We start from the raw sequence: 15,073 nt of genomic DNA, 5'->3' as shown, positions 1-15,073 counted from the left end.
AAGAAGTCTAAGGTCTTACTCATTGGCTGAGCCCAACCACCAGCAAAGCTACGTCAGACCAGATCTAGATGTGCGGAGTTTTAGGTTACAAGAGGGCAGTCTGCTAAGAGCAAGCTAAATGGGATTTCAGTTTAACTGCCGATTTTGTTACATGACGAGGCAGATTGTGTATTCTCACATTAGCATCTCAGTTATCACTTCAAGCATGGAAAGGAGACACAGAATTAGGGATAGCAAATATTGATTATAAACTCACGAGTTTCTTACTGTAGCAAACACTCTAAATTCAACTTACATGCTCACAATGAACAGCCTATGAGAAGGAATACTACAAGTAGGACAGTTACAACTTCTGGATTTATTGACTCATCTTACACAAAGGGAAGGGTGTCAGAGATCCTTTAAAAAAAGTAATTTGACAATTTCTATAGATACTACACACAGAATAATGAAATAATAAAGCATGTTGGAGATTCCTACTGCACCCCAAATATGCCAATGCAAATGTATTACCTTGATGAATTCTGTTTATATACACAGTTAGGTGTTATACTCCAGTGGCTGGTATTTACCTGAGAGGTATTGACCATGTTTAAGTTACGAAGTTTTCATTTCCATCCACCAAGAAATTTGTCTATCATTCAAAAACAAACAAACAAGCAAACATGATCAAGAAAAGTAAGACTGCATTGTAAGTAACCATACTGTAAATTAAATTACTTTCATTCTCACTTGTCTCAAACGTCACTAATGAAAACCAAACCTTTTTGGATGCATCTGAGAGGTCACATACAGTAAATGAAGAATTCCAGAAATATCCATATATCCTCCTCTGACAGCTAAGCTGAAAGTAGGAACGATTTAGGCAACTCATGCAGCTACCTGCCTGCATAATCTTTTAACTGTGAATCTGGTAGATCTCTGGTGTTCTAATCCGTGCCACAAAAACCATGCACCAATATGCAAGGATGTGTCTGCAGGAGCACTAACACACCTACCTAAGTTTCTGAACTAAAGCCTTAAAGATCCTTGACATGATAAAAGGACACTCTCAATAGTCACCTTGTCACAGTCTTCTCTTTATTAAAACAATTTACTACAGAAATTTGTAGTGCCAAATCAGTGGAATGGGTTACTACAACAGTAATAGACACAAGAGATGTGATGATCTCCAGCAGAAATAGTTTAATGACAACCTAGAGGTCAAATCTGTTTTCATAAATACAGGGCATCATCCCAACACTCTGTACAGAAGTCTATTCACAGAACAGTCTAAATCTTCATTAACACTTGCTAGTGACAAGTCTGTTCTACAGAAAAGCCACTCAATAGCCAATATAATGCACTTCCACCAAACAAAAATAAGGCTACCATGCTTTGATCAACCCTATTTGCTCTACACTTTTGAATAAGTTCTTCCAGACAATGCAGTAAATCAAAACAAATACCTTTGTTTTCAAATGTATTAAAAATTATCAAGATACATTGTTTGTGGACAGCTACACAGCAGTAAATATTGCCAATTGGCACAAAAAGGGTTGCAAAGGTGACTGGTCATAATCTGCTCAACAAAGACACTGTGCTACTACTGAGCCAGAAATCAGATATATTAGAAATAGCAATGTCAGAACCTTAGCTGCCCTGATCAACAACCAACTTGCCACGAGTATCTTCTGCTTCCTTCACAAAACCAACACACATGTAACACTGCAAGTATTCTCTATCAATATTTCAACCCAGCTGGGGAACAGCTCAGGTACTGTATATAAATTATCGGCTTTTTTCTGAATTAAAGGAGACAGAGGAGGGACAAGGAATTGCAACACGTAACATCCCGTTTGAGGCACACATCACTATCAAGAAGAAAAATAATAGCTGTGTTTTATTGCTATGATACATGCAGTATCAGATGCTTGAGCAGAATTTCATGAAATTGTTTTTATTAAACCACTGAGACAGCATTTTAAGCAGCCATGAAGAGGGCTTCTCCTACTGCTGTCCACAATGCTAGGAGATTTAAAGTAAGTAGAAGTGCAAGAAGAACAGCTTGGGCTTGAAGCAAGCTCTGTGCTTGTTCCCAGGAAGGGAGGTTATTTTATTGGAATAGATTTTATTTCCTCATCCTCATTCTCTATCTAACTGCTGTCTCTTTTTAAAGTGAAATCCAACTTAATCCCACATAGGCAAAGGAAAAGAAAATCTTCAGCCTAAACCAAGAGAAAATCACTATAAGACAAACAAAAAAGCAGCTAACAAATCAATAACAGTGTTTCCACCTGGAGGTTTTTAGACATCAACTACATTTTGTTGAAAATATTGGAAATCTGAAAGTCATAGATGCTACCAGGAACTCCATGAAGCAAGGATGGAGGGTGAACACTACATGTTGAGGTACTTAATGAAATATTACACAGAGGTTGGTTAAATAAGAAAAAAACTTGATAATCAATTTTGAAATGTTTTTAAAGACAGCATCATGTTCTCAATTCATTCACAGAAGAAAAAAACCCACCACATTCACTAGCCCAATTTGAAGCTTTTTCAAGAATGCACTTTAGCATTACTAAGCTAAAATAATGATATAAAAATGGAAGCAAACTGCCCTCAGCTGTGGCAGATCTCATTATAACAAACTATTGTCTATAATTTATAGAAGTCATTTATTCCACATGCACTTGGCACCCCTTCATTAACTGGTCCTCTTCTCTTGAATCACCTTATTAGAGACACCTATTTTAAGAAGTTGCTTATAAGTAGTAACGTGCTAGTATAGTAACATGGTTGTGTGGAAAAGGAATTTTTGTTCTCCCTCTTCGCCATCCAACATAACTGCAGAAAAGAATAATCAACAGTGGAAAGATCTGAATAGTTCAGTGGGCATAAATGAGGTACTGGCAATAAATTAGAATACTGCAGCTCTCTTTATGGGTTTCAGACATTGCTCCACAGCTGATACCATACATGAATTTTAAGCAGCCTGCTGGGTCAGGCTAGCTCTTGAGAAGTGCTACAAGCCATTACCATGCATCATCACCAGCTCGATCTTAATAGTGAGCCTTCACCACAAAGAAATACAGCTTACTCCCAGGACACTCGAGTCCAAATCAGAACAAGTATCACTAAGTTACTGTAGCAACAGCGGAGCTTTTTGCTCTCCCAAATTTTCAGATGCCTTTTCAGGTGGAATGCCTCTTACACAAGTACCTACGCAAAGACCAGTCCCATCTAAAGTCATCAGAAGCCAACTTCAAGCAGACTTCCCTTTGTTTTTTTTTTTTTGTTTGTTTGTTTGTTTTTTTAATCAAAGCTTATTGCTACATGTCTCATTTGGGGCCCAGTCAAAAGACATTTCTTCCCTTTCTGTTTTCCTTCTGCGTGACATGGCAAAAAGACCCACAGGGCAGCCAACTGTAGTCCTATGTGTACAAGCCAGTTTTGGCTGGACACGTGACACGTCATTCTCTGACCGGCCAGCCTAAAAAAACCCCAACACAATAACAGCAACAAAAAGCAAAACCACAAGTAGTTTATTTCTAGATGTTTATTTCCACACTGAAAAAAAATAAGCAATCATTCCCCCACCTCCGTAACAACTCTTGGATTAATGAAGGTCCCTCCTGTCTATCAAGTATGAAAAATACCTTGATCCCCTATAAAACATTTTATACCTTTGATAAAGCATTTTAGAAACAGATCTTCTAAAGCGTTTAAAAAAAAAAAAAAAAGCTAAAAACTTCTTTGTGGGAGCTGTTAGCCTTTTGTAGGTTTTTATTGTGTATTCTTGCAAAGAAAGTAAGGGTTAAGTATATGAACCAAGATCAGAGGCGAAGCGGGGCAGGCCAGGACGAGGGAGCGCTGGGGGTCGCGCGACTGCGGCAGGCGCAGTACAGCCGAACCCAGCGGGACCTCCGAGGGGCTGTTCTTGTCCCCATCCCGACAGGCCCGCCTGCCCTTACAGCACTGAGGAGACTGTAACTACAACTGACAGTCCAAAAGCACAAAAATCTCTCGAGCGTAGTTCTGCCAGGTTCTTAATGGCTACGATTTCATTCATGGGGGCTGTAGGCTGGCCAGCCACCACCACAGCAGGCAGCAGCAGGACTCCAATTTAGCTCCAAACCATTAGTCTTATTTTATCTTTTTCATGAAGCAAATCACTAAGAGAAACAGAAAATGGTCTACACATTGCGTGTTCAAGACAAGTAATAACATTCGGTCAGCAGAAAGAAGCTCCTTCACCTTTCATCTCCACTACCCCCTTCATTCAACTAGAAGATGCTGGACAACATTTACAGAGAGTATTTCAGTAACAGCACTCTCAAAAAATATAGAGGTAGAACAGTCCGTTTTCTGTACCCCTCCCCTTCACTAACATTGCTCCTGCCCTTTGAAAAAACATGAAATCTCTTGAGTGCTTTCATATCTTCAAGGGGTAAAAGTGCTAAAGAGCATGGCTGTATTTCAAACACAAACACACAAATCGGCTCATGACTGCTGAAGCTGCTCTGCTGGAAATGGCAAAACCAGCCAGAAATGTCACTTAGTTACAGACACAACCTTACATCAAAGCAAGAGGCGATGAGAGCTCAGAATACTGTGGTCACCATTTGCAGTGTTTTCCTAGTCGTCCCCCCTCTCAGGGTGGTATGCTATCACTGCTGGACCTGTGAAGGGGTCTTACTCTTACACTTATCACCCTTCCTGCATTTAATGTATTCATCCAAAGAAACCTCTGGTGATTAGAAAGAGCAAACTAGAGAAAAGCACTAAATAATATTGGAAACAAAGTCCTTAAATTATTCACAGAATTCAAACAGGTTTTGAAGTACACCGTGGCGTTTCGATATCCGTGTAATTCAGTCTGACATCACAAGCTACAGCCCTGCAATGCTAATTCGGGAGCTGATTACAGCTGTAAGAGGTTGATGCAGTCTTCATTTACATGTATCTCTGGCCTGTCTTCTGAAAGGACTAAGGATCTGCTACATTCTAAATTCAATGGGAGCACCAGCCCACCCAGATGTGGCTAAGATAATTTCACTAATCAAACAGTAGCAGTGCCTCGCGACCACTCACTGGTGGTTAGCATCACTACAAGCTTCTTAATTTTCAGATACAACTTCATGAAATATCACGGATGCTGCAGTCTTGTGATAGCCTTTTGGTGAAAAATTCAGCATGCAATGTGAGTGTGGGAATTTATTTGCTGGAACTAACATCTATCACCATGCGTTTTCCCTTTACTACAGTACCTCTAATTGCTAAACCTCAAGACCTTTCTGAGGCCATTATTACAGTTATTTAAGTCAAAAGCTATAGCCCAGGCTCTGTCCAAAATCAGGAAGCTCCTCCACCTACTATGTACTCTTCTCCCTCCTCCACTGAGTTTGTTTGGGGAAGTGGAAGGAAGGTACAGGTGTCCCCATTCTATTTCTTTAACACATCAAATGACGTTATACCTGTTTACCTCAAAGAAACTTAACACATCACTGCCCACTCCAAGACCCAGACAAAGTTATGATGGCACAGAAGATATGAACCCCAATCTTGAGGGCCTTTTTCCTAGTCATTTTACAAAGTAGGATGATACCCATCATAAGGGTAACCCTGATTTTTATTCTTGCTATGCCAACCTCTCACTAATTCCTCAGGAAGGAAGCAAGGAGAGGTTGGCAGGTCACTTGTTAAATTACAGCTCTCAAGCTTCAACTGTTAAGTCAGACTTAGTATAACTCAAAACAGAAAACACTACACAATCTTAGTGAAGAATTAAAGATGCAAGAATGAGAGCTTGGCTTCAAGTGATTGAAGCAAAGTTATCCAGCTTGACATAAACCAAGTACCACATTACTACCTCCCAGATTCAATCAAAACAGAGCAGGAATATTTAAATTGTAGTCTAAATTAGATCTGTAACAATTTTCATAAAAATAGGCAAGTCAAGCAGCAAAGTTATCTTTGGAAAAAATCTATTAGCCGTAATGGGATGATAATCCTCTTAGATTCATTGATGCTGACAGATTAAATACTTTAAATTCATCTTTTATTTTGTTAGCTCATTTGACACAAAATAAGTCCTACATTTTTAATATTATAGTGGGAGTAGAAGGAGTTTTGCTGTTACTCTGGCAAATTCGGTATTAATGGAATGCCTCTGGGTATTCAATACAACTATAAGCTATGTTAGCCAAATGACAACTGGAAGGGACTAACTTCTTTCCACTTTTAACATACTACCACCATTTATTAGAAACTAAATTAGTATTACGGAATTTGCTTTCTATTTAGGAAAAGCCTAAAAAGCTGGACTGACAACAAGAATGAATGAATAAATATGTTTCCCCTATAATAATTACATAAACTGCCAACCTTTTGCTCCCAGTGTCAGTCAGGCTGGCGCATCTCCAGTAACGGAGCAGCCTGAAAGCTCCACACAACCCCTCTTTCTTCCCCCTTCGACAAACCACCGCGCTTCAGCAGCAGCAAAACATCGTACAGCAATGCTGCTCGGGCCCAGATGCAGCTGCCAGACAGGCTCAAACTCACATACAGATCCTGTGCTCTACGGGAAAGTCCTGGTTATAAGATCACTTATTGTTCTAGTAACAGGGACCTTCCTGGGATTTTATTCACAGCACCTTTCAAAAAGGCTAGTTTCATACTTCTGCTGATCAAAATTAAATGTTGAAACCTGGCAACTTTTCATTATACAAAATTATTTACTGCATAGTCCTTTACAATAAATTTTGAGATGTTTGCCTTCATTCAGAAATAAATAATGTATACCAGGCCTTGTATCATACATTATTTCTAGCTTATAGGTCCCAAAACCCCCAACCTAGCAAAAATCGGAATGGACACAGCAGGCAGGAAAACAAGACAGATCTCCAGCGTCTCACCTCGTGTTGCTCCATCTTAGCTTAAGATGCACCAAGTTACTCAATTTGGGATCTACAGATCTGACCTGCTGATTCTATCAGGATTCTACAGTTTACAATGATACGTAAGGAGGTTTTGCACTGCTATATTTATCACTGGAACACTTGTCAGCTACTTTCACTCTTTTTATAAAAGAGAAATTACTGATCATTTGCCTATGAACCATATAAGGAGGCTCGAAATCTCTAAAAATGCATAGTTATCCAGGAAAAATAATTAAATTCCAGAACTAGAAAGCTATTTTAACAAATCTATATTTTTCAAAATTACTTAGCTCTGAGAATTACGTGATGTGAATAACAACATGCAGAACTTCATCTGGAAGCCTTCAGTTAGGACCTGGTGCTGCAGAGGAATGACGTGCATTAAATCCATGCACCACCTAGTGTCTTCCAGTGCGTCCACCACATTCATTATTGATCTGCAGCACAGAGCTTTGACAGGCAAACTGTTGTTAACTGCTACCCAACATTACTTTTTTATTCCAAACAGTCCACGTCCTTTGCAGCCGAGTTAAAAGATACAAACCAAAAAGTTCCAACTGAAAACTAGCCTTATTTATGTCAGCAGCAGTAAATACCTTACAATATATCATCAGCAGCAAATACCTCCTGAATTGAAAGTTGAAATTAATATTTCAAAGGGTAATGGCTTACCACAGATCTTTAGGGGTTTTAAATCTGGCCTAGAACACAGCTAACCTGAAGCATCTGTCACCATAAAAGTCACAGACACATCTGTTGAACTGCAAATCAGATATGGTTTTATATCAAAGGTTGAATTCAATTAATAGAGCAAATTTCGTTTTCTGTAATGCAATTTATTATTAGGAATGGTATAAGCGTAGAAGCAATTTTGTGAATAACTGTTCACAGTTTATAAGAAATCTCCATGTTTGTTCTTTTTATGTTCATTGTCTGCCAGGATTCAAGTAATTAAATTCTGCATGCAGAAATGTTCACAGAAGAAAAGTTTTAGATCCACAAAAGCACTTTCTACTGAAACAAAATAAAGCATATCCAACCAGGAGACAAGCAATACAGCACTTCTCTTAACCATTTACAGATGAGCAACCTTCAGTGGTATTTCAGTTATCTGTGCAGTGAGTCAAAGAGTACTAAAACATACACAGAACAAAACCCAGAATATTTTGGTTTATCCTTCTACAAATGAAACTCTCATCAGCCAGGAGCAGATTTTTTCAAAACGCTTTTTGACATTCAACACAAGTTAGCCATAAAAGCATGTTAAATGTTATTTTAATTCTTCTTTCAGCATACAGGCAAAAAGCAGGTCTCCTGGAAAAAGTCAGAAGCAACTTTTTTGAAAGTTTTTCTACTGTTGTTCCTATTGCTTCTTTAAAACAGGCATGGATATGATGAAACAAAAAAAGAGCTCAGCTGCACTATTTGCATTCATTTTGATTACTTTTTTTCAGACGCATTTAATAAGCTTTACCTACAGATCCATTCCACCCTTTTATTACAGCATTCCTAGTGTCCAAGCGCCCATGGGACCTTCAAAGTAGAGCAGCCCTTTACCACTCCACTCGACCCCTCAGCTCCTGTACTGGGGCAGGAAGGGCCACCCGCCACCACGGAGCCACCTCCTCCAGGGCCAGGGGCCAGCGCTGGAGCTGGGGCCAAAGCTCAGACCTTGGTGGTGCAGCCCAGCCCCAGCCCAGCCTTCAACACCCAAGCTCCCCAGGCAGGGAGCCCAGCCACAGCCCGGGGAATGACTGGGGTTATACAGTGCGGGCAGGGCAGAGAACTGGTCTGGAGCATCCAGCCGGTGGACGCCGCGGCTGCGGGTCACCTCCGCCTTGCAGAGTTGCCTGACAGGCCTGCGAAGGGCAGAGCCTCTGCTAAAGGTTTTTTTTTCTGTGAAACACGGGACGCGGAGCGCGTGTTTGGCCTCTCCGCTGAGCCACCTCCCAGGCCAGCTTCCCATCAGACAGCAGCATCAGCTGGATGCAGAGCGAGCAATTAACGTTAGGACTTCTCATTTTGCACTGCTATTCCATCGGAACTCGCCGGACTCGGGCAGCTTCTCCTCTCGATTGCTTGCAATAGGTCTGTAGTTTTTTAAAACTCTTCAGAACATTGTTATCTAGAAATTAAGCCCACTGGCTGCTTCTGTTTTTCTCCTCCCATGACACTTTAAGAAGAGGTTTCCAATGAGATGTCCACAGTAGGATTTTCAAATATGTATGGTAACATCTCTTTTTTTTTTTTTTTTAGGTGAAATATAGAAAGACTAGGATAGCTAAATGCTGAAATTACATTTAAGATGCATGCATGTAATCTCACATACATATTGTTGTCTGAGAAACCATGATAATTTGTCATTGTTCAACCTCAATACAGATACAGTATTGCATAAAGAATACCTTGTATAAGCAAATTAATTAGATACCGCCTATTCATCCTCTTCAGTAATCCAAAAGCAAGCTAATTGCTGAGTAAATTCAAACCATACTAAGCTTCCTAAAGAAAATATTTTTAACCTAAATGGAAATAAATGAACTCCGTGCAGCTGGGCTTCACTGAGGTCTGCAACTTTTTAAAATTCAAAAGAGAAACAGGCAAAACCCAGACAAAAATACCTACAGCAGTCGCCAGCAGAATGTTCATTAGGCAACATCACATCTAAGTGCAATTGCCCTCCCACATCCCCTGCATGGAAGTTCCTACAAAGCATCTGGCACTACACAGGATTGGGCAGGTAACTGGGCTCCACCAACCAAGAGCCTACAATAACAGTTTATTAACAACATTTCTGAAAGGTGTTAAAAAAGGCCACAGAAGGGTGGGTGGGGAGGGGAAGATGGCCGAAAACACCATTGATCACAATTACGCAGGTACGTGACAAGGTTCCAATTACTTAGGCTTGTACGTGGTGGCAGCAGCTTCTAATACCTGCTTGCAAGATGCTCTAAAATGTGGTTTATTGATCTCTAATGGCAGACGATGGAGCATAAAATATTTCATACTCACAAATACTCATGTCTAAGCTAAGGCCACATGATACAACACGACTATTAAAGTTCTTTGAAAGTATAAATAGAAAATGAAATGTTTTTCTATTTTATAGAAATGAATCTGACCATCTGCTTCACTGCAACAGCAGCAGCATCCAAAAACAACTGAAACAGCAGCCTCTGGTGTTAAAATTCTGCTCTCTTTCTCAGACTCCACCTTTCACCAGAAAGCAGGACTAAAAATACAAGAAAGATACATCAAGTGACCCTGAGGAAACCTTTCCACCATAAGTAATTTTCCATTCTAGCATATATCATACTATTTGTGTTTGCCTTCTGTAATTCACTGTGGAAATATCATCAGATCAGCTTCTATTCTGCCCTGGTGAAAATGCATCTTGATACAAAGTCCTCTTACTGTACGATGATGGAGAAAATTTTTCAAAGCATGGAAAGCTCATTTCACCCCTGTACAGATCAAGCTTTATTCTCTACATCTGAAGAGACAGAAATTACACATATCTTGAGCACATGCATTAACAAGTACATGTGTACGAAGGATGAGCCAAGAAAAAACACCCCTGCCACACACTACCTTAAAGGGCAGAGTTACCCTGTCTTTCCAAAAATTAAATATTTTCACTGGGATGCATGTATTAGAAAGAAAGTGCATGATGGAGGCTGTGCACACCTCGCTTCCAGCACAGGATCATACACACAGCTCTTCAGGTTTACTGTTTGAGTACCACAAGGAAAACTTACTGCCATTCTGATCTGGGGTGGTCCAGAAATTCACAGCATGGTCTGTGCAAAGCAGTAATATACTCAAGTATTATCAGAGTGCAAATTAAAACAATCCTCATGAGGATTAATGCCCTATAACAGACAAAACTAGAGCACTGACATGTCCGAAGTCAGTCTTGTACTCAACAGGAATGTTGAGACTTTCCCACTCTTTCTCTGAATTATCCCACAAACTATGCTACAACAAATTACAAGGACGGTAATAAATGGAGAAAAAAAAACAGGACTAAATAGAAGCCTTAACAAAACTTGACAATGACTTAAAAAAAGGAAGACACACACAGATACTCTAGGAGTTCCAAAACTGAACCCAGTTTTGAAATCCTGTTCTTCAGAGCCCCCAAATTTCCTGTAGTTTTGGAGAAATTAATCACTCTCTCTTGAGACCTTAGCTTCTCTACCTATGAAAGCAAAAGCAAAGCTATACCATGGGCAAACTGAGCCTGTATCACTGCTAAGATCTGAGAAAGATAATAAACTATTTAATAAACAAACTCACCAGTAAAGGAGTTAATTTTCTGAGCAGTTACTAAGTTTAATATAAACACTGACAGAGAAATCGACATAAGACAACTACACACTACAGGGTGAGCGGAAGGACGGTTTAAAGCGGAGCACGTGGTTTGTTATTTTAATGAATGCTTTGTCCTAACAAAACAAAAATAAACATTATCTCAACAGAGTGACTTGAACAAAGTCACACAAGAGATTCCTACACCACCCGTGTCTTGCCTGTATTTTCATTTACTCCTGTATCACTCATTACAAATAGTTCAAGTCTACACCTAGCTGAGATATTAATAAGATGCATACTTCAAGATCAAATAAATCAATATGCTGACACAGTGTGTATTCAGTTGGGGCTGGCATGTCAGAAATATTTCAAATAATAAACTGTTGAATGTACTTAGAAATAATCAAACAGCTTTACTCTCAGCAGGGTATCAAGAACAGAGAAAGAGAACTTGAGACAGTCTTTCTAAAGCAACAGAAATAATGTACTTCCTTTTGGATGTAGAAATCAGGACAGCTAATAGACCTCCCTACTCTGCTAATTCAGTGCAAACTCTGAAGCAGAGCTGGCCAAAGCAAATCAACAACATCCCTCAAATAAAGCACCCGTGATCGCTCTTGCACAGCTCTGAACTGGTGACAGTGAAGTACTTTGCAAATATGGACAGAATTCTCAGAAACATGAATGAAATTCTAGCACGCTTCTAATGAAATAAATGGAGGCTCATTTAATTTGCACAAGGGCATTATTAAATCCAAGACAAACAGTACAATCAGGACACAAATAGCTTGTACACCAGTCCAGCCTTTACTACTACATTTATTTCAGTATCAATGGAATCTGTTATTTGTACCTTTCTAAAACAAGCATTATTTCTCCGAGAGCTCTGCTGTCCAGAGGCTGGTTTGCCTTCTTGGTTCCTAGATGCCGAATAATACTTTAAATATGCAGCTCTCTGGACTGCATGTTATTAGTGCTTTTTATGTTAAAAAAAAATTTTAAAAAAATAAAAATTTTCAGACTAGGAGCAGATATTTGCTTCAACAGCTCCCTGTCCACAGAGCCGCCCGTATTGCATTAGATAGCTTTGCGGAGCATTTTATCATAATAAAATCACTAGCAATGTGCAGTGGCTACCAAGCCGTACAGTAAGTGCCACACTACTGGAAAAGGAAAATCCCTAAACAATGCTTATTTAGAACAAAATGTACTCAGATCTACAAACACCATGTAACACATAGCCTTCAGCTTTAATATCAAGACACAGAAGAATACTAATGTTCCTGTTTTATAAACATCTTTATTCAGATACATGCAACCCAAAATTAGTTTAAATGCATCAATGAGATAATAAATATTAGCAACACTCTTCTCATTTTCAAATTACCATAGCGTCTATGCAATTTTTCCTATAAAATAAAAGCCCAAAGCTATATATGTACATTAATTCCAACAGATTTAAAATGCTGTGTGAAGGGTATCTACAATCATTTCACTCTTCTTTAATCCTATTCAGAATAGGATCCTAGAATACAGTTTGTCTAAAAGCTGCCTCTGAAACAACTTCCCAAACTAACATCTTAGGGCTCAACGGGTTGTTAACTGAGGTCAACTGCTTAAACCAAAGCTACAAGTAAACACTATGCAACATCACAACTGAGAGACTAGACACCAAACTGATGAAAAAATACAGTTTTTCCTCAGAACACTGTCCAAAATCAATTCTGCTCCAGTCTAGAACTTGCAATGCCCTGCATGGAAAATTTCAACTAAATAGTTGAAATTTGTTTCCTAACAGCAACAGAAGAGTCACCCTGCTATGCATGACTTGCAGTGTGAAATTTCCGATGGTGGCAGGGCCTGATCCTGATGGTACTTCACGCAGCACAAGAACTGCCAGTGTTCTACCAGACGTGCAAAACAAAAGGCAAAAAGCACCTCGCATCACTGCTTTAAATACACATGCACTTTTCTGCAGTCACAGATGCTTCTTGATTAAAGTATTACAAAAAGAAAAAAAAAAAAACATCAAGACATGCTAGACTTCACTCTATCCTCATCATTTATTTCACTGATCTGTTCTGTATTATTATTTTCCCAAAGGGCCCTATTTCGTCTGTTACACAAAATCCTCTCAGATTCCCTCTCTGCTGGGCCAGTCACTGGACTTGAATGAGAGAACACAGCAGAGGAGGTGGCCAGATGCCCTAATCTGCTATCTACCTGCGGATGGCTTCCTACCCAGAGACCAAACCCAATAAAGTACATACCAAAGCAAATCGAAGCACAGACACAATAGGCATGCCAAGAGAGACCTCCACAGCGGGACTAGTGTCAAAACAGTGAGAGGAATCTTTTATGATCTACAAAGCCTGATTACTCTGTTCTATAAAAATACGCCATCTGTAACAAACATACCATTACAGACTCTAAATACAGAAACTATGTCTTATCAACAGCAGGCACCTTTCTCCCAAAAGGGTAACGCAGCACTAGATTACCCCCAGCCCCCTTCTTCCCTGGCACTTTCAGTACTTTGAGAAGTCCAGATATACCAGCCAAGGTGTCAGGGATGCCAGACGATGCGGAGTTGTTGACATCCTCTGGCTATGTGCCCTGAAGAGATTATTTCACTCAAGTCATTTACCAGGAAAAACTTTTTTTTTTTAAAAAAAAAAAAATAAAGACTCCAAGCATCTCAAATATCCACCTTACACGTACCTAAAAACACATGCCCTCGCGTGTGCGCGCAGCCGGCCCCAGGCAGGCTGCCCAGGTGAGCGGGTTCTCCCTGCCAGAGGGGGTCACTGCCTCCCCCCAGCCCCGAACCGCGCCATGCGGGGCCAGCCCGGCGGGTGGCCGGGGCTGCCGCGGACGTTCCGCGGGCGCGCTGCGCGCACGCCGGGCGCCCGCGGAGGCAGGAGCCGGGCGCTGCGTTCCCCCCGCTCCGCCGCAACGCTCCCGCGTCTCCCCTTCCCTCTCCCCGCGGGGGCCGGGGTGGGTGTTGTTTTTCCGGCGGGGGTGCCCGCAGTCCCTGCCGTGAGCGCACCCGCGCACACCCGGGGGTGAGGGGGCTGCTCCCCACCCCACCCCCCGCCCCCAACCCACGCTCGTCCCGGCGCAAGGAGCAACCGGTGGGACACACACACACACCACCCCCCAAGCGCGGTGCTCCCGCTCCAAACTTGGAGCTGCGGGGGTGCCCGGCCCCGGGGGGTGCCCGGCCCCGGGGGGTGCCCGGCCCCCTCCCCGCTTACCTCGCAGGGCAGCCGCCCAGCTGCACAGCGACAGCACCAGCAGCAGCCGCCGCCGCTCCGGGCGCAGGGGGCGGCTGCTCCCCGCGGCCCCTCCGCCCATGCTGTCCCCGCAACTCCCGCGCGGAGAAAGGGATGCAAATCTCCTCGCGGTCCCTCCGGAGTCGAGCTCAAGCAGGAGAATTCCCCTTTTTTTTTTTTTTGCTGTTTCCCCCTCTCCCCCCGCCCCCCCGGCCCCACTGCTCCCCGGAGCGGGGAGGCGCCCCGCGCCCGGCCGGGCAGCAGCTCGCTCCGCGCTGCTCCGCGCCTCTCCGCGCTCCGCCGACCAGCGAGCCGCGGCGCGCGCCCGCAGCCCTAATGAGCCGCCCCTCCCCCCGCAGCCAATTAGGCGCGCGCTGGGCGGGCGCTGCCACCGCGCGAGGGCGGGGGGGGGGCAGGGCCGCCGGGCACACCCCCCCCCACACACACACACACCCCGGGGGCTGGAGCCCCCCCACAGCCGCCCACTCGTGATAAGGGGCCGGGCAGACGCCCCGCCCCCATCCGAGCCATGAGAGAGGGAGGAAAAACCAAAATATATAT

At 42.2% G+C, this 15,073-nt stretch overlaps 1 protein-coding gene across 2 annotated transcripts in view; it reads right to left on the bottom strand.

Annotated features, from left to right (window-relative positions):
- The window catches only part of UNC5D (unc-5 netrin receptor D), a 167,607-nt gene extending 152,843 nt beyond the window's left edge, over window positions 1-14,764 (bottom strand). Inside the window, exon 1 of one of the 2 annotated variants that reach the window (XM_032998334.2) lies at window positions 14,495-14,764. In XM_032998334.2, the coding sequence (XP_032854225.2) occupies window positions 14,495-14,594 (100 nt within the window). In that variant the 5' untranslated portion in view covers window positions 14,595-14,764. The remainder of the gene's footprint in view (window positions 1-14,494) is intronic. The other variant, XM_032998335.2, reaches the window with a different exon arrangement.
- Window positions 14,765-15,073: the final 309 nt, after the last annotated feature.

This window comes from Tyto alba, unplaced genomic scaffold (assembly GCF_018691265.1).
Source record: "Tyto alba isolate M040663 unplaced genomic scaffold, T.alba_DEE_v4.0 Super-Scaffold_34, whole genome shotgun sequence".
In the NCBI taxonomy this organism is placed as follows: domain Eukaryota; kingdom Metazoa; phylum Chordata; class Aves; order Strigiformes; family Tytonidae; genus Tyto; species Tyto alba.
The sequence above is the reverse complement of the archived record's forward strand: the minus strand, read 5'-3'. Positions and strand labels throughout refer to the sequence as shown.